Below are 19,376 nucleotides of genomic sequence, written 5' to 3'. Positions count from 1 at the left end.
CTCTGCAATTTTTATATCAATACATCTATTGACGACTTTATTACATATTTACAGTTTCTGACTCGCAAAATCAGAGTACAATGTAAATTCTGAGCAAAACTTGCAGACATTTCAACTGTTTCAAACAACTGCCTAATCATTAGAACAAGGAAAAGTGACAGCTGACATTGTGGCATTAAATCTCACCTTCTAATCCTCGCTGCACGGGAGTGCCACTGACACACCAACGATTGATTCCACTTAAACGGAGTGCCATTTCAGCAGCCTAGACAAAAAGGCAGAACCAACAGGAAGGAAAACAAAATATTTTCAGACTGTGTTCCCCTATTTCTTTTTGTTCAGAATACATTTTCAGTCTAAAAAAATTAATGTATCTATAAGCAGCATCAGTACAATATATTATGAAAATGTGTCCACTTTGAAGAAATCAAGTGCAATCAAATGTTCACAAGAGACAGTTAGCAAAAGTGGTGTACATAAAAGGAACACTATGACCTATACACCATTATGTAAGCAGCATTTTTGTCTTCTTATCTTGGACAAAGACTGGAAAAGCACTATTTAAAATTATCTGCCTCTGCAGACCTAAGAATTTCCAGAGACACTGTAGATTATTTTTAACTTCTAGACCCAAGCTACGTATCTAAGCCTCTGAATCATGTTACAGAACAGGCTAGCATTGTTTGAAAATTATCAAACACTATATACAACATCGTGACCTAGTTCTTTGAACTGTCAGTATAGATTAGGCTTTTTTGAGCTGGATATATTTCAGTCTGCTAAAATTTCAACAGAAAAACATTTAATAATAAAAATCTCCAACAGAAAATGTACTTTGAAAGAAGATGATACAAGGACAAATGACCCAAGCAGAGTGAATGTTAGGAGCTGGGAAGGCTAGTTTAATTACTTTAATAAGCCTGTCAAAACCTTTTCATAGAATCATAGAATCGCTTAGGTTGGAAAAGACCTTAAAGATCATCAAGTCCAACCATGACCTAACCATACTACCTCAACTCTAACAACCCTATGCTAAATCATGACCCCAAGCACCACATCCAAATGGTTTTTAAACCCATCCAGGGATGATGACTCAACCTCCTCCTGGGGAGCCTATTCCAGTGCTTAACAACTCTTTCTGTAAAGTTTTTCCTGACATCCAATCTAAACTTAGAATGGCACAGCTTGAGGCAATTTCCCCTCATCCCATCAGTGATGTGGGGAAGAGACCAACCCCACTCTGGCTGTAAGCACCTTTCAGATATTGGAAGAGAGCAATAAGGTTTCCCTTCAGCCTCCTTTTCTCCAGACTAAACAGCCCCAGTTCCTTCAGTCTCTCCTGGTAGGGCATATTCTACAAGCCCTTCTTTGGACCTGCTCCAGCACCTGAATGTCCCTTCTGTACTGTGGTGCCCAAAACTGAACACAGTACTCTTGGTGAGGCCTCACCAGCGCCATGTACAGGGCAGGATGACTTCCCTAGTCCTGCTCACCACACCGTTCCTATGTATTGCCTGATATAAGCCAGGATGCCAACGGCCTTCTTGGCCACCTGGGCACACTGCTGGCTCATATTCAGCCAACTGCCCACCAAGGTTCCTTTCCATTAGGCAGCTTTCCAGCCACTCCTCCCCAAGCACATAGGGTTGCCTGGCGTTGTCGTGACCAAAATGCAGGACCCAACACTTGGCACTATTGAAACTCATGCAGTTTACCTTGGCCCATCAATCCAGGCTATCCAGGTCCTTCTGTAGTGCCTTTCTCCCCTCTGGCAGATGAACACTCCCTCCCAACTTGCTTCAGGTTAAATAACACATGACTGGGAATATCGTACATCATACCTTTGCAGTTGTACATTCAACCATTTGTGCTTCATCAAGGCAGATCCTCCACCACTCCACTGCTACTAAGGGGCTCGGGATGGCCATGTAGCGCTTCTGGTTCCTGAAACGGCGCCCATCTTCGCTGTTGCTATGGGGTATGTCCACATAGTTCAGTTCAGTACGGAGGACATCGTACGTTGTGATAACCACATCCTGCTCTGCCAACATGTGTGGCTGCAAAAAGCCATGCCTCTTCACACCTTGATACACCTACGTTGATTTGTTTGCAATAATACATGAGAAAAGAATTCAACAATAATAATAAAGCAAAAATATCAGTATAGCTTAACACATGCATACTTTCAGAAGTGTTCTTATAAAATAAGACCTGTATTCATAAAGTAACATAGTGGAAAAACTTTAATAATACAGGTAGTAAATGCAATACATTGATGCAAATTTTTATGTATAATTATTTACGTATGTACAAGACTTCAAACTTTTTTTTTCTCCTCTGAAAAAAAGAAATTTTAGGATTTGCCACAACAGTTATTTGTTGGGGAAGTTGCAGGCAAGATTAAACATCCTGTTACACTGCAAGAAGCATTCTGTCAGTCAGCGTCACACACTCTATCCTCTCATTTACTGCAGCTGGACATTACCTTTCTCCTCTCATTGCCCTTATCATCCACACCACAATAATTCCATTAGGAAAAGGCAAAACCAGTGGTATGCAGCAAAATAACAAAATAGTTGAAAATGAAGTGATACTTTGGGTAATCCCTGATCAACAAAAACAACCTTTAAAGAGAGTCATAAAATGAAAAGAATACCCCAGTGAGAAACAACCCCTGTGCACTGATAGAGTTGTATTATAAATCCTTCATAGCAGCACTTGTTCCAGTATCAGCATTTTTCTAATCTCCCTCATCATTTTAAGTGTAATCCTTTTTGAAACAAACAGTAGTTTAAAACAAACAAACAAAAAGTTACAAGTTAAATCAAACATTCTACTATGTTTCCCCATGATCTCACTCTATATCTAAAAGAAAACACACCTAATATTATGTCTCAATATATAAGAATATCAAAACATGATAATGTGTGGCACAAGAGACAATTTAACCAATAACCAACAACAGAAACATGTTTTGTCATCTTCAGTATTTCTAGCTAAGAGCAATTACTATCACAGATACATAGCAACTGATTTGTTATGAGGAAAAAACACATTATTTCTCTTGTTTTTTATTTATCTCAGGAATGTACCTCAAAGCAACAGGCATCCATTACTTACTTCAAAAATTTTAGCAATGAGTATATCTTGCCATTCACCTAGACCTGTATTACTATTTAATATTAATCCTAATATTAAAATATTTAAGATTTGCTTCTCATAGATAAAGGAATATCCCCCATCTTCATAGAAACAATTTATAATTCAGTTTCATCTTCAAACAGTAATTATCTTCTTGTACTTCTCTCATTCTGAGATTTTATGATTACATAAACACTTCAATCAAGACAGTTTGTTCTCAACTAAAATTGTCTATGAACACTTGTTTTTATTAAGCATACCACATTGCCTCCCTAGTCCTTCAAATCACAACAAATCTTTAATGTGCTCTTAAGGCAACAAATAGTTAAAAATACCAATCACAGAATCACAGAATGGCCAGGGTTGGAAGAAATCTCAAGGATCATGAATCTCCAACCCCCCTGCCATATGCAGGGACATCAACCTCCCCATTTAATACTAGACCAGGCTGCCCAGGGCCCCATCCAATCTGGCCTTAAACACCTCCAGAGATGGGGCATCCACAACCTCTCTGGGCAGCCTGTTCCAGCACCTCACCACTCTCTCTGTAAAGAATTTCCCCCTGACATCCAACCTAAATTTTCCCTCCTTCAACTTAAAACCATTTCTCCTTGTCCTGCCCTTGTTATCTAACCTTTCAAAGAGTTGATTCCCCTCCTGTTCACAGGCTCCCTAATACCAAAATTCATTTGATCCTATGAATCCTTAATTATTTACCCTCCCTCTTCAGCCCCGATCTGTTTACTTTCCACTGCTGACTCCAGCTGTTTATTCTCACTGTCACACTGCAGTAATCTTCTCGTTCCAAATTCCTGCTTATGGCAACAAAGTTTCTGTCAACTGAAATAAATGCTTGCTGAAAATTCTTGTTCAGGTTAATGCACATGAACAAGGGAGAGAAAAAAGACTAAAACCAAAATGCTGAAACACAGCATACTCACAGATGCAACTGTTAAGAAAAAACAGCTATTAAAGTCTAATGATCTCTTCTCAGCATTTGCGAACAGACTTTCTGGAGATCTGTAACTTCACCAAGCTTTGGTTGTTTCCACAGCAGCAGGAAAAGACAACCTGCTGCAAAGCAAGGCCTATGGATAAATTATAATTCCTCATTCTATTATACAGAATCATTACAATTTCATATAGGTCATAAGCAGTACAAAATCTGTTAACATGGGAAAGTAGTTCTTTGAAATGCCTGCACTCTTTTCATGCCAACTTCATAGAAAAAAATAAATGGGAACAGCACCAAAAGCCAGCGTGGATGGCTTACAGTTGACAGTTAAAAGAAAATGTAAGCTGTGTCTTAGAATGCAAGATGCCGCTACTTTAAAGAGCTGACATCCAGTATTTCATTGGCTTTACTGCTACTATTCTGACAGTTTTCAAAGCCAGTACAAAACTCAGACTGGGTCCCAGGAAAACTGCACGTTATGCATTTGTTAGCTGCAGCACCAAAGCTAGATGTCTAAGCTAGTTATAGACTACTCACACAAACAGCTTACTGGTGGCCTTGATTTCAGTTGTACTTTGGACATCCATGCAGATATCAGATTCATTCCTGGACGCAAAGATTCCTCTCCTTATCAACTTACAACTACTGCCATTTTATTCAAAAATGAGGGACCTGTGGTTCTCTGAGCCCTTCACCATTACAAACATTCTTGCTTATTATAAATACAACGGACAAGACTTGACTACATCATTAGCCACCTAATAATTTGCATTGGAAGGGACTTTCCAGACCAGCAGTTCAATTATTTGCCTGATCTAGAAATAAATTAATTCTGATAAAAGATTATGCTTACTCTTTAATACTGTAGTAAGTATATATATATAAAAAAAAAAGTACACTCTTTACCTACGGAAACTTTTTTTTTTTTTAATCTGGAACTGAGAAACAACTGTCAGGGAGCTATGGGCATAACTACACAGTTGATTGCTACAAGTCTTCTGTAGCCAGGTCTCTATAATTCCCTTGGTAATTTTTAGAAAAAAAGATGACGTAAGAGTTTTCCTTCTTAGAAATTAACTTGTTCCTACTACATGAAATTTGTTTCTGTAACATAAAGACATCTAGTCCACCGTACTGTCTCCCAATGATCAACTAGTATGAAAAAAATAGAAGAACTAAATGCAAATAGTTTGTTCTGGAAGCAAACAACCCCTGTGGTGCCAAAACAAAAGTGTTGGTCTAATAGGAAGAAATACAGACTTCTAGGAGAGAAAACAGACACTTCTAAAATTTACAAAATACAGAGACAGATAGGAAACTCTGAGCTGTGATAAAGACTCTCCAGAATACGAGGTTATCTCCTCTTACCAGAACTCGAAGAGATGATGATCTCACATGCCTGTTGATCTCATCTACCCACTGATGACAAATTGAACTTGGAGAAATGATCAGAGTCGCTCCTGTGGAAACTGGTTTCATTGCCACAAGGCAATGGGGACAGTAAAAGGGCTTGATTTTCAAGTTCTCCTCTTTATAGTTTACACATTCTGCATGCTGCCATAAATGGCATTTCAGGCACTGCACACGAGCTTTATAGTCAACCAATCCAAGCTCGCCACAGATGCATTCAAAACGATATTCAGAGGTATTAAATGGAAATACAGAGCTGGTCCGTTGCACGCTACTGCTAGTATGTTCTTGTGAATGTGAAGATTGTGGGATTTCCTGCTGGGCATCAGTTGCGCTTTTAGAAACATCAAAATCAGGATGACTGCTAATGTCACCAGAACTGAGGAGCTTGCCATGCAAGTCCGGAGACTTGGAGACCACAGCTTTCTGCTCAGTGTTATTCTCCTCCACAGAGTTCTCATTATCTGTTTCAGATTTCCTGTCATTTTTGTTAGTTGCACAATAATCATGTTCTTCTGTGGCAATACTTGTTCGTAAAGGGATTTTAAGGACATCTGTAGAAGTGACATCACTGTCCTTTGATTCTTTGGTTTGAGTATTAGCATCAGACAACTGCTTCTTCTGAATCCTTTCTGAAGTCTTTGCTATCTACAAAGTAAAATTAAACAAGTTTGTCAGACTTCTTCCTTTATTTAAAGGAAGGAAAAACAATAATATCAAGGCATTGATCTTAACATTTTATATAACTAAACCCTGAAACCAGAGATTTAATGCTTACTAGAATTTACCACACAGCTTCCTGGTAAAAGCCAACAAACCTGCCTGCTTCTACAGCAGTATTTCAAAAGTATTAGTTAAATGTTTCTATGCCAGATTTAACCTTCTTACAATCTCAGCTTCTTGGCAAAATTCAAAGCAAATGGTGCAGCTTTTGTTTTTACAAATAAGCTAGCATCACAGAACCTGCACACACAGGCAAGTGGTATGCAAGCAATAGAAAGATCTGTCTTCACAACGTTCTTTGAAATAGCAACTGAAGCAAGTTGTACCTGCTCTTTGGTTCTCTCTCGTCTCTTCTGCTCCTTGTAATTCTTTCCCAGCTTGAAAGACCCAGCCAGACCATGTCCTTTCACTTGTTCTACTACTTGTTCTGCTATTAGTTTTTCCAGTGTTCTTTTGAGAAGTCGTCTATTTCTCTGTACATCATATCTATATACAGCACTGATATACTTAAATATTGCAAAAATGGATGCTCCTTTCTTCACGTTCATTTCCTTCACAGCTGCTAACACCATCACTCTTAAACCTGCATTGTAAAATCAAAGCAAAAAAACTAAAGCTCAGAAAATTAGAACGACCTTGGAGAATGAATATTAAAGGATCTCCAAACACTGTTTGTGCTTATTGAAAGGAAAGCAAAAAAAGCGTACAGGCAACAGTTTTAATTATGTGCTTTACTTGAGGTACAAAGCATTGTTTTGCATATGAGGCATATGCACTCCAAGACAATACTAACAATAAAAGTCAGTCCCTTCTGATTTTCTTATTGAAATTTATTAAGACAACGTATCTCAGTTTAATGAATAAACTATATGATGAATAAATATATATATATTTATATATATAATGATATAGAATATATATATTTATATACTACAATGAATAAAATATATAATAAAAGACCTCAAGGTATATGTAGTTCTGTAGCACAAGCATCTGAATTAGTAACTTTTAAATGCAGATCACCTGTTTGTAGTACACAATCTTCCACCACAGTGCAAAAGAACCACTGCATTCAGTAGAAGCAAAGAGCACCTCTGAACTCACAGCCAAAGGCCATGAATTATGCCAAGAGCAAAATGTACTAAGTAAGCAGAAATACTTACTGGGATATTGTATTTTTTCCTTCAATTTAAGTTCCATCTCTCTTGGTTTTTTCTTTTTACTTCCTTGTGAAGGTTGAGGTGGAACAAAGAAGTTCACAAGTTCACCCTAATGCAGACAACATTAAATAGTGTTATCAGCTCACGCCTTTTCACAGTAACTCCAAACTCAATTTACTCTTTTACATTTGGAAAAAGTCTTGAGCCACTACAGAAGTTTGTACTCTTATGATTCGCACTCACTAATTTGCTCAGCTCATTTTAAGTATCCAGAATGATATCCTACTCCATTCAGCTTGATGTAAATAGCGTTCAGCATTCTACTCTGATAACTGAAGTGGAAGAGCAGCCCAGCAAGCCTCTTGAGTTCTCACCCACTTCAGAACTGAGCAGCAACAATCTACAGCTGTAATTGATCAATGTTACTGATGAGGAAGGGTAGGGAGAGAGTACAGTATATATTTTATATATAGCCAAAAAGAGACAGAGGGAGACAAGCAAAGCAATACAGGTTGAAAAGCCTAAATTATTTGAATAATAAACAAGTTTATCTTTTTAGCTTTTGCCCTAAATAACATTTACTCTGTTATTACTGATTCAAAACTAGTGATTTAAGTTGATGCATACTCAAGAATCTGGATATAAAAAAGAATCCCCAAATGAAAACAAATCAATAGGTGCCAATTTTTCTATGGTTAGTTGTTACACAGACACATGCTCTGACACTTCATTCACATCATACAACTTTGTTGATAAACTAACAAAATATTAGCTAAGATGTCTATCCCAACTAATTTTAACCTCTCTGGGCAGCCTGTTCCAGCACCTCACCACTTTCTCTGTAAAGAACTTCCCCCTGACATCCAACCTAAATCTTCCCTCCCTCAACTTAAAACCATTTCCCCATGACTCCTTGTTATCTACCCTTTCAAAGAATTGACTCCCCTCCTGTTTGTAGGCTCCCTTTAGGTACTGAAATGCTGCAATGAGGTCACCCCACAGCTTTCTTTTCTCCAGGCTAAACAAGCCCAGCTCCCTCAGCCTGTCTTCATAGGGGGAGGTGCTCCAGCCCTCTAATAATCTTTGTCCCTATTCTGGACCCTCTTACTCAGAGAATAAAGTCTTTGACTCATAAATTTGTAAGCAAGCAGGAGATCATGAACAGATGTGCAACAAAACAGGCTGCCATGAATTCAAAATAGGGGATCCCATAAGAAAGGTGAGAGTATACAAAAGGATAAAGGCTTTCTTTCTTCAGAAAAAAATGAGTTTTTTTTGTGAAATATCAATTTCACAGGATGCAGGACAACAGAAATAAAAAGACAAGAAAATTGTTGCTAAATAAACCCATCTATTATCTAAGATTGAAAGGAAGCAGAAATCTTAAATTAGAGTTTAAATCATCCTTATTTCTGCATAAAATGTGTGTCTAATGGATGTTTAATACTCACTAACAGAAAGAATGGAACGGGAGGGATTTCCAACATTGGAGACTAAGTTGTGTATTTATGCTTCCACTGTACTTGAATCCAACTTTCATTCTGGACTTCAATAAGCAGAAAACAAGGTACTCCAGGAAAAAAAAGCATTTCACTAATTCTGAAAAGTATTTTCTTCATAATAAATATTCCCATAGTTTTCTCACCTCAGGTAATGTCAGATCATCTTGCTTAATGTCTTGTCGGGTGTGAGTCAGAATAAGAGCCAACACTTCTACTGTTTTTCCAAGACCCATCTCATCTGCCAAAATGCCACCAGGCCACTGAGGTCCAGCAAATGGATATTCACGAATAACACTGAAATTCAAGTACGTTCCCAAGTGAAAATCAGCAACAGAAAGGTGTGACAAAAACACGTTTTGAGACAAACACACAGTATAGCTTCAGAAAAGCGAAGTTACTAATAAACGATGCCATTCCTTGAAAAGCTGAGCTGATAAGAGCTAGCAAGCTTGTTGGGTACTCAAACTTGATAGAGATGTATGTGTATGCCATGTATGTTTGCATTTTTTCCCTCTGAACAGGCCTTATCTTGCTAAACTAATATATTGTAGCATTAGCCTCTCTCTCTCAAATATTATATAATATATATTTATTAAAAAAAATGAAAATTTACTACAACAGCAAAAAAGCAAACTAGCAAGACTCTTCTCTAACCAAAGTAAAAGAGCTAATATGTAGGCTGCTCCAAAGGTAATGCCTCCTATTTGTTTCCTTGGAAAACGTAACAGATACAAAGAACACAATTACACTATTTGATAGAGGAAATTTTCAGCCACAAACACTTTTTCAGCACAGTCAGTACCATTATCTATGTATTTCACCAGCCATGAAAAACAACCTGCATGCAGCACTTGTAAAAATCTGCACCAGTGAACCCACTGCCTTACTGTGCTGACATCCACTATTTGGTCTCCATTAGTGCTCAGGAAGCATGAATGAAATATCAATGGGAGCAAGTTTTCTGCAGGGAGGAATTCAGTTCCACACCTTGGCTTCATCCACACTTCTGTGTCAGACACCATTTTGGTCAGACTGCCCCTCCGCTGCCATCTGTCACATAGCAACAAAATTTAACTGAATATTGGTGGGAAGGTTCAACCTCTACAGCCACACAATGGGCCGACATAAAACAGGAGGTGTTACTTTCAGAGCAGCCCTCATAAATGCAACATCCAGTATTAATAGAAAACATTATATTGCCTCCATCCTTTAGCTTTTAAAAAAAAATTAAGTGAAGGCTGAAGACTAGCATTCTTTTCAAATTAGAGCACTAATCTTGTAAATATACATCTGTACTGAAGTTAATACAAGCAGCAAGAACTATGTCCTTAAGATTTACTTATTTAGCCATGTGTTATATAAGCCAGTTTACCTTAAAATAAAATATTTGAAGTGTTCACAGAAATAGATAAGCACAAAAACATACCAGCCAGTAAAGGGATTATAGTAGATTTTCACTCCATCCAGAGTGTTGACCTCTCGCCATAAGAAATGCAGTGCATTTTCTACAGAGAAAGAGGTCATGTTACTACGACAAAGGTTTCTCCACAAACAGTATGCTAATCAGAAGTGCTGAGCCATACGGTGACACTTAAACACAAGGCAGACATCTACTTTCACCATGCTTGATGAGCAACAAGACCAATCGCCTGCAGCTCGAAGCAGGTTTATTTTCTCATTTACTGCACTACCCAACAGCTTTTATAAAAATGGTAGTAAAACAATTAATGAAATTTCTAACGAAATAGCAAGAAGACATTACACTAACAGTGCAATGCCATTTTCCTTGCTTATACAAGTTTTCCAGACTCATCTACTTGTCACCACCTGGAGTGCTTGTGAAGTTCTCTCGGTGAAGCATCCAATTCACAGCTTCACTTTGGTATGGCCTTAGAATGGGAATTAAGGCAGGATGCTGCACATCCTCTCTCAGTAGTTGCACATCCTGCTGATGGGTATGCCTTACAAAGTCATAAAGCTCTTCAATATTTTGCCGCTCTAGCTCCATGTCAGATTCTTCCTCATCTTCCTCCAACACATCTGCATACACAAGAGATGCAGTGTCATTCACTTTTGGTCAACATTCCAGTAAGTTTTGCTGCAACTTATTTAGATAACACATGAAAGCAAAGCCTCAAAACCCTTTTTAAAGATAAGTCATGACTGCACCTGACTCAGCTACCAGCAGTTTCCTAAAAGCTAATGTTAACACTCTATGGCCATTACACAGATGTATGTAACTGGCAAAGCTCTTCCTTTAAGCACTGGAATAGGCTCCCCAGGGAGGTGGTTGAGTTACCACCCCTGAATGTGCTTAAAACCCGTTTAGATGTGCTGCTCAGGGACACGATTTAGCAGAGGGTTGTTAGAGTTAGGGTAGTATGGTTAGGTTGTGGTTGGACTTGATGATCTCCAAGGTCTTTTCCAACCTGAGCAATTCTATGATTCTATTCTATTCTTAGAATTCAGGGATAGCATGACTAGGTCTTATTTGATAACCACCTTCTTAGAGAAGGAGGGGGGGAAATAACAGTGGGCAAAAGATTCGTACATTTTTGAAGAAATAAGCCCTTTCTTGATAAAAGAACATATTTTAAACATCAAAAAAATCTACTCAATCAGCTTAAGTATTATTTTTAAATTATTTATCTGGTTAAAAAAAAAAATGGCAACACATGAGTCTCACCCTTTATATGAACGTAAGAAATCCAACAAATCATACTTCAGAAATTATAATCTAGCCTCAAGAGATGTATGTCTAGGAGGCTTAGAAAGATCTTGTATTTTGAACAAAATTTGCAAGTATGGGCATATGCAGAACTTCAGAACCATACAACAAATATTCATGCAAAAATTCAAGGGTCAAAATTTTAGGAAACTGAAGTAAGATCAAGCAACAAACGACGTAAGGACAAGTTCCAACAGTGTTTTAGGTCTCAAATAAAAGGAATGGTACCAGTAAAACAGCTTCTTGTACTTACCTGGGAACAGGTGTACAACTCTACAGCTCAAAGAAAGATACAAAGCCTAGCTAGAATTGGAGGGAAAGCCATAGTGTAACATTCTTCTCAGAAAGCTAAAATTAAACAAGGACATGAACAGGATGGGTACACTGAGGAAAATAAATACATAAAAACAAAATGTAGGGATAGGGGCAGACATCTCCTTATTTGGAGATTATTTATTATCCAAATATACATTTGTGTGCAAATCCATAATGCAATTTTCATTATAGTGACTTTACAATAAAACCGTAACAAAAATTTTGTCGCCACAGTTGTGTGTTGGGCACCGACCTATGAACAAATGTTTAATGAGTTTAATTCCTCTGTGTTTTTTTTTTAAACCTACATAACTTGGATGAGTCACCCTACATCTAGTGAAACAATTCACAAGAATTAATGAAAGTTGCATTTACTCCCCAAACAGTAAGCTCACAAGCTTCTATATGCCTCAGTACTTTATCTGCAGAGAAGAAATGTTATTATGTATAACTTGACCATAAGTTAATTAATATATGATTAATGATCAGATTCTAATACAGGCAGACATTAGCTAATATTACCACCTAAAAATACAGCTGCTCTAGAGGGCAGGAATAACTTTAAAATGCCCCTTACATTTAAAATTATTAGAGTGACATTTTTATAATTAAAATTATTCATCAACATTCAATCAAACCTCATTACCTGGAATCATAAAACTATGGAACTTCTCCATGAGTTTTTGAACTAGCTGATTAGCTTTTTTGGGTCTTCCACCTCCATCACTGAGAAACTCTGGTTTACTTAGCCCTGCTTCCAGAAGGTAGATTCCAACCTGAGAAATGTTTATAAAATTAATCATTTAATAAGTTATCAGAACACCAAGAATATTATAAACAGAAGAATATGAAAATAACAGTGCTAACCATAACCACCAAATTTTCAAAATTAGCAGAAGCAAACAGGTGTGATGAACCTACCAAAACAGCTACGTGAAAGAAACAAAATGTCACAGGCAAAAGTTCCCTTGATTCCTTTGAGTAACACACTAGTAGCAGTGCAACAGTAAAAGGTAATTTTAGAAAAAAAAAAAAAACCACAAGTGAAAAACATTTGCATAAGCATGTAGAAACTATATATGTCATCACATTATAAAAATACAATAGCTGCCAGACTTGTTAGTGGTTTTACTTTTTTATATATATATATATATATATATATAAATAAAATATATATAATACTATTAAAAATATATATATACACATATATATATATTTTAATAGTTCCAACAACAACAACAAAAAGAAAACAATACAAATATAAGAATCAATACCTTTAGAGTTTGACCCTCTCCAGGTCTTTGATAAAGTCCAATTATCTTTTTATTTTGCAGCCACCTCAAGCCTTCTAATATTTCACCACCTAAAGTTGGTTCCACCAAAATAGTCTGCCCGTAAGCACCCAGGCATTCTTTTGTTCCATTACTGTACTCTTCTTCACTTCTTTTATTGACACAGACCAGCAGGTGATTGTCAGAGTCTCCTCTCATTAACGTAAAGCCCCTTTCATGGAATTCCTCATTTACATCTTGCTCAGCAGGAAGGTAAAAAGCAAGTTCTCCCAATAAAACTTTCCAGGACCCATCTGCACGATATGGCAGGACTACAATATTTAGCTGTACTGACATGGGAGTTGAGGTGGAATTAGAGTCTTCACCATCATTAGCTGTCAAAAACTTCTCAGATTTTGAATGACTGTCATCTTTTCGAATGAGATCTTCATCAATGCTATCGTCATTTATATCAAAGAAGGATGCAGAGGAAGTGCTAGGACCTGGAACATCATCCTCAGTAGTCAATTCATCATCTAATGTCATCAACTCATTTCGCCGGTCCTCGTGCATATTCCAACAGAGCAGTTTCTTCTCCGCCTCATCTATTTTTGATGGAGCAGCACGCTTTCGACGACTACTCATTTTGTTGTTTTTCTCAACTGTATTTTCAGTCTCTGTGAGATGAATTAGTATTAGTCAGTGATAAGTAAAACAAAATCAAATGCCCACACTGAAATTTCACTGTGCAAGAGCCGCTAAATTCTTCAGTAGATTGTTTTACAGAGCATCTCCTGCTCCCATGCAAAAAGCTGGACACAAAGCACTTTCTTTGTGCTCTATTTTATTCTGCCAGACAGTTACAGAGGAAGATCAACAAGAATGATGCATTTCAAAGCTGCTACTCAGAATCTTGTGGGACAGATATAAAAACAGAAGCAGTGGAATCTCTCAATGGTAGGGGTGGTGGGAGACAGTAAAATAAACACAAATAACCACGCAGGATGAACAAGAGATTTGGACATGGGACTGGGGAGAAGACACGCATTTCTCCTTTTCCTTCCAAAATTACATGGGAATTATACTCATGGGAATTATACAAACTCAGCAGAGGGCTTTGTCTCCAGCCTTTAGTTTAGAGCCTAAACTCTGAAATTCTGTCCTTAGAAGTCCTTACTGGCCTTCCTAAAAGCATCAAAGACTCGATCTTTTCAAAAACTTATACATCCTGAGACCTGAATATGCAGACTGCTTGCAGCACAGCTCTTACTTAATCCACATGCATTTCAGTGGGACCAATCAGCAAAGTAAACACATCTTCTTACTGATTCTGACTAACCACAAAGCTACACCCAGGTACTCCTCCAGCTTGGACACTAAAAACATTTTCAATGATAAAATACTAGAAAATAAAGGATGTATACTAAACACATAAATTGTTTGTGCTGAACAAAAAGTATTTATGTACAAGTAAGCAAATGAAGGAATCTATCTGGGAAGTAACTACATACACAGGACTACATGGTCATGCTTAAATACAGATTTAAAGAGTTATTTTTTTTAAAATACTACTTTTTGACAGGTGTAGAGGTTTTTCTACAGAGCTTGAAGACAGTAATACATTTCTTACCTCACATTACAGCACTTTCTTCAACAGTAAAGACAGAAAAATACTTAGACATCCATGTCAACTCAGCTTCTGCATATGACTGTCAATGAAACAAGGCACAACTGCTAACAAAGTGTTGGAAGATGAGGATCTAACCTACTAACTCCTGCAACTCTAACGTTACAGGGTAATTGCCAGAAAAACAAACAAACAAACCACTTGACTTCTGACAAACCTATAAAAGCCAAACATCCTTCGTTTGAAATGGAGGATTTCCTTACAAAGAACTTCAGCAATTGCGGCGTTTGAATTTCAAACGCAGGATAGAATTTTTCCAACATAGTACTCAGGTGGGACGGGAGAGTCGCTGACACTTAAAATCAAGCCCTAAGGGGTAGAGTATATCATAACCGAAGAAGGAAGATTCCAGCCATCGGCGCGGCTCCTTTGCACCTGATGTTCCCCAGCAGGCTCCAGCCCCCCCCACCCCCCAGAGCCCAGCAAGCAGAAGGCCCACTCCCGAGAGGCCGCCCAGCCGGGCGCTACGCGATGCCAGGCGGACTTTTCCCACAGCGAGGACTCGGGAGGGCCCCCAGAGCACAGCCAACGGCCAACGCACCTCAGGGTGAGGCGGCGTTCCGCCCTCGCGCGCAGCTCCTTCCCTCCGCAGAGCAGGGCCGTGCGGCCAACGTCCGGCAGCGTAAGACCACGGCGGGGAGGGGCGCCTCAGTCGACTGCGAAGTAGGAACGACCCCGAACAGGGGGGGAGGCGGGCACAGGGATGCGCGCGCACCCGCCCCGGCCTGCTGAGCAACCAGTGGGATCCGCGGAAGGTGACAGCCCGCCCCTCCTCGCTCACGGACGTAGCAGGCAGCGTGACAGCGACGGTGCTGCGCAAGCGCGGTCAGCCCCCGCGGGGTAAGGGGGCGGAGAGTTCGTTGTTTGCCCACAGAGGGGCGGAGCGAGAAGAAGGCGGTGGCGTTGGGGGCGGAGTGCGCAGGCGTGTGGGGCGGGCGGTTTGTTGGCGGTGGAAGGGGTGTGATTTACGGAGTGCCATTAAGTCGTGCAAGGGGTGTTGTCTAAAATGCGTGGTTTTGGCTGGTTATCGCTGTAGAAAAGCAGCCCAACGGATTTCTAACTGCAAGTATTATTTCAATAAAAACTAGGAACACGTTTATCTTCTTGTGAAATAAGCAGATCCACACGCTGTAAATAAAGACGTTGGAAAGCCATTTAAAATTAGTACTTCTTTTTTCCTTAGGGCAGCTGCTTAGCCCATTTGTTAGTCTCGACGAATGAAGCCTACGGAACTGCTTTGTGGCTGATTCTCCACTGCTCCCAGCCATCGGGCTCCTGCGCTTACAGAAGAGCTGCCCAGCACTGGGTAGGCAGCACAGAAGGAACTTTTTGGATGCTCACAGCCACGTGACAGCGGGTTAACTGCTTTATTCCCCAGCACGTGTGTTGCTGTGTGGCCGCTTGGTGCTCCTGCATGAAAATAAACTTCAAAATCATCATTTAATCACATTTTACAACTGTAAATTTACAGTGAAACGGACAACTACTTCATACTCCCTATTGTACATCTGTAACCAAAGTAAGATAGCAAAGGAGGTGAAGAGGAAATAATCTGCTGGGGACGTCCCTTCTAACAGCTGAAAATGGAGTTGTCAGGGCTGCCTGTGGTTCCATTAGGGCAGGGCCTGCAGCCCACCTTGTCCCTCCCCACCCACCATGGGTATGGCGCCAGGACACCAGACACCTCCCTGGGGCTGAGCCAGGCCATGGGCTTGGAGTGGGGCAGGGCTTTGGGCAGCTGGAGCCCAACCCTGCTATCACCTTGTTAGGACAGGAACTGGTGGCCCCAGGCTGATGGAGTTGTCCTGTTAGTCTAAAAAGCTGAAAGTTTGGATAATTGTGAGTGTAGCTCATCACAGTACCCATGATGTGATCTCTGGCTGGGAGAGCAGTGCCCAGCCCTGTGAGTGAATATGTGTGAACATGCCCTCAAATGGGGCCTGGGCACTGCCACACACACACGTCCGTGGTGGTGGCTTGGAGTTGCTTTGGGAGCCTTTCTGTCTTTTCATGACCAAAAAGTCTCATCAGATGATCTTTTATTGTTACTGTTTTTAAGTGTAAGCCTTGATTTTCTGGATGTGCCTTTTTGAGAATTAGCTGTTAACTCAATAAGTGAGAGAAGGGACAATTCCAGCTTGGTGCTTCCCTAGGAGTTTCTGAAGCTGCCATGTTCCACTCCCATATCCTGGCAAGCAGCCATATTCCTGGATAGATTGTTTACACCAAGGGATGACACCCAGGGTCACATTGCAAGTGGTGAACATCAGGTTTTCCTGTTCTTAAGTGTTCTTCAGCGAAAGGAGCTAGAGCAGTTAGAGAACAAATCCCTTAATGGCTACGGCAGTGTAGGGGCCATGGGAGTGCTGTGCTGTCAGTCTGGGACTGGGGACATTTCCTCAGATGGAACCTCAGACCTCAGACTCCTCGTACGAGCTTTCTGCACCTGCTGTTGGCAGGAAAGATTGGGTCTCATGGTGGGCGCTGCTCTTCCACCTCTACTGGATCAAATATGGATTACACCAGCACTAGGAAACAGAAAAGAGAAGGGAAACCTTCCAGCTGGAATAAACCCTTTTCCTTTAGTCCCTAGCCAAAGGTATATGGGAATATGTGGAATATATAATTTACTCAGTTCGCTATGGATCATTTGCCCTTTTATTTTGTATTTGGATGTCTCTGAAGTTTTGTCTCTGATCTAGCATTAGTAGCATCAAGCTTCCTGACTGTCCAGTTGTTGAGATTAGAGACCAGATGTTACATCAGGGCTGTGACCTTATAAAGACAGTGCAGGGGCATTCACAACAAGGAGGGGCAAAATATGTTTCAGGATACTTCTCATGCTGAAGGTCAGTCCCGATTAAATGCAAACTGGCTGCAGCTCCTTCCTAAAGGCCTCAGATACAATATAGGCTGTGGCACTTGGCCAGGAACTGGCCTGTATCCACTGGCTTGTCTGATAGAGAGTATACGTGTGCAGCCTGAAGGGCTACCTGTAAAGATCCATAACTGCTGTCAAATCTAATCCAAGGCTAGTAATAGGAAAGTGTTATTAATGTCCTGAGGTCTACAACTAGCTATAAAGCTAACAATGAACACTGCTATGCCTTATACTATTATAAATCTGTAAAGCTTTCTTGAACATGATGGATCTATCCTGCCAACTCGTATTTTTATAATTCGGGATTTTCAGCCCTCCATAAACTCTTTGTTAAGTGAGTATTTTTAATTTCTGAGGGAGCTGTAAACTTCTGGCATGGGCTTCTCTTCTGCATCCAATAGGTGATGAATCATCCAGAGAAATTTTCCCAGACTCCTTCAGACTGAAAAACCCACTAGAGATGTAATTTTCTAGCAGTATCAATTTTACCTAGCCCTTACTCTAGTTCTCCCAGGACATGATGACCAACAAAACTTAAAACCCTTCCCACTAAATGTGCAAAGAATGCTTCGTTCACTTGGACTTCTCTGATAGAAATATATGGCAGCACAAACAATAGCAGACAGAAATGCCTAACCAAAAGATCACACCAGATTCTCTGCAGGATTATCTGTGGGAAAAAAATGAAAAAATAAGCTACACACAAAAATCACAGATTGCAGTCAAGTCACTCACCCATTATTAGAAACTCAGCATACACTTTAAGAATCCATGTAGAAAAAGCAGGCAACAATCTGTGCTTCAGCAAGCTTTGTTCACAGGCTAACAGCTGTGAATCTCTTAGTTCTCATCCTTTAATTAACGTTGTATTTCTTTATTATGCATTTCTTCTCCAGACTTTGTATTTGTACTTTGGTTTGCTGGGCACTTTTTGCTTTTTTTTTTTTTCTTTTTTTTCTTTTTTAATGATCCTGTTTTTTGAAGACTATAAATAAAGAGCACTTGTGAAAGTGGTGAACATGAACTTCATTTATCATCTTATCTGTATGTCATCATAAAATTTGTAAGCTTTCTGCTTACAAATTTAATCTAAGAGGAAGCTTTCTGCTTTCAAAAGAGGGGATAATACAGTGGCACCAAGTGAGTGCCTATTATGCACAATGATTTCTGCCCAAGTCTGTGTTTTTCTCTCACTCCCATTCTGCAGGAAATATCTTCATTCTCAGGATAAACGAGCTCTATTTTGAAATAAGGGTCAAGAGCAAGTGGAAGAATGCCCATTTGTATTCAGCAGCTAATAACTAAGGAACTAAATGATTAGTACCTAGTAATTTGCCTCCTGTTCTAAAGAACATGGATGCATGAAAGAAGATAATTGCCATTAAATTTAATGAAATAGCAAGGAATTATATAAAGAGAGGAAAACATGACATAAAAGAAGACTGTGTGGGTTTTTTTGACCACAATTGAGAACACAGCCTTTCTTCTTTGTGGATACAAATTCCGCTTTGCTCTCAATAGCAACTTTTAAATCCCAGTAAGCTTATAAAAGCAGCAGACATGCAACTTTGCAAGCACTTTCTTTTTTGAGGGTGGATAGAGA

At 39.5% G+C, this 19,376-nt stretch overlaps 1 protein-coding gene across 3 annotated transcripts in view; it reads right to left on the bottom strand.

Annotated features, from left to right (window-relative positions):
• The window catches only part of SHPRH (SNF2 histone linker PHD RING helicase), a 46,888-nt gene extending 31,319 nt beyond the window's left edge, over positions 1-15,569 (bottom strand). The window contains exons 1-12 of one of the 3 annotated variants that reach the window (XM_042814218.1): positions 15,434-15,569; positions 14,836-14,914; positions 13,209-13,882; positions 12,581-12,710; positions 10,716-10,931; positions 10,318-10,396; positions 9,035-9,185; positions 7,393-7,498; positions 6,556-6,812; positions 5,465-6,154; positions 1,842-2,093; positions 187-265 (exon numbers count right to left, since the gene is read on the bottom strand). In XM_042814218.1, the coding sequence (XP_042670152.1) occupies positions 187-265; positions 1,842-2,093; positions 5,465-6,154; positions 6,556-6,812; positions 7,393-7,498; positions 9,035-9,185; positions 10,318-10,396; positions 10,716-10,931; positions 12,581-12,710; positions 13,209-13,850 (2,602 nt within the window). In that variant the 5' untranslated portion in view covers positions 13,851-13,882; positions 14,836-14,914; positions 15,434-15,569. The remainder of the gene's footprint in view (positions 1-186; positions 266-1,841; positions 2,094-5,464; positions 6,155-6,555; positions 6,813-7,392; positions 7,499-9,034; positions 9,186-10,317; positions 10,397-10,715; positions 10,932-12,580; positions 12,711-13,208; positions 13,883-14,835; positions 14,915-15,433) is intronic. The other 2 variants (XM_042814210.1, XM_042814224.1) reach the window with 2 other exon arrangements.
• Between the last annotated feature and the right edge of the window lie 3,807 nt (positions 15,570-19,376).

The sequence above is a fragment of the Centrocercus urophasianus genome, unplaced genomic scaffold (genome assembly GCF_019232065.1).
Source record: "Centrocercus urophasianus isolate 14NV4802_14NV808 unplaced genomic scaffold, USGS_Curo_1.0 seq_10, whole genome shotgun sequence".
Taxonomy (NCBI): domain Eukaryota; kingdom Metazoa; phylum Chordata; class Aves; order Galliformes; family Phasianidae; genus Centrocercus; species Centrocercus urophasianus.
The sequence above is the reverse complement of the archived record's forward strand: the minus strand, read 5'-3'. Positions and strand labels throughout refer to the sequence as shown.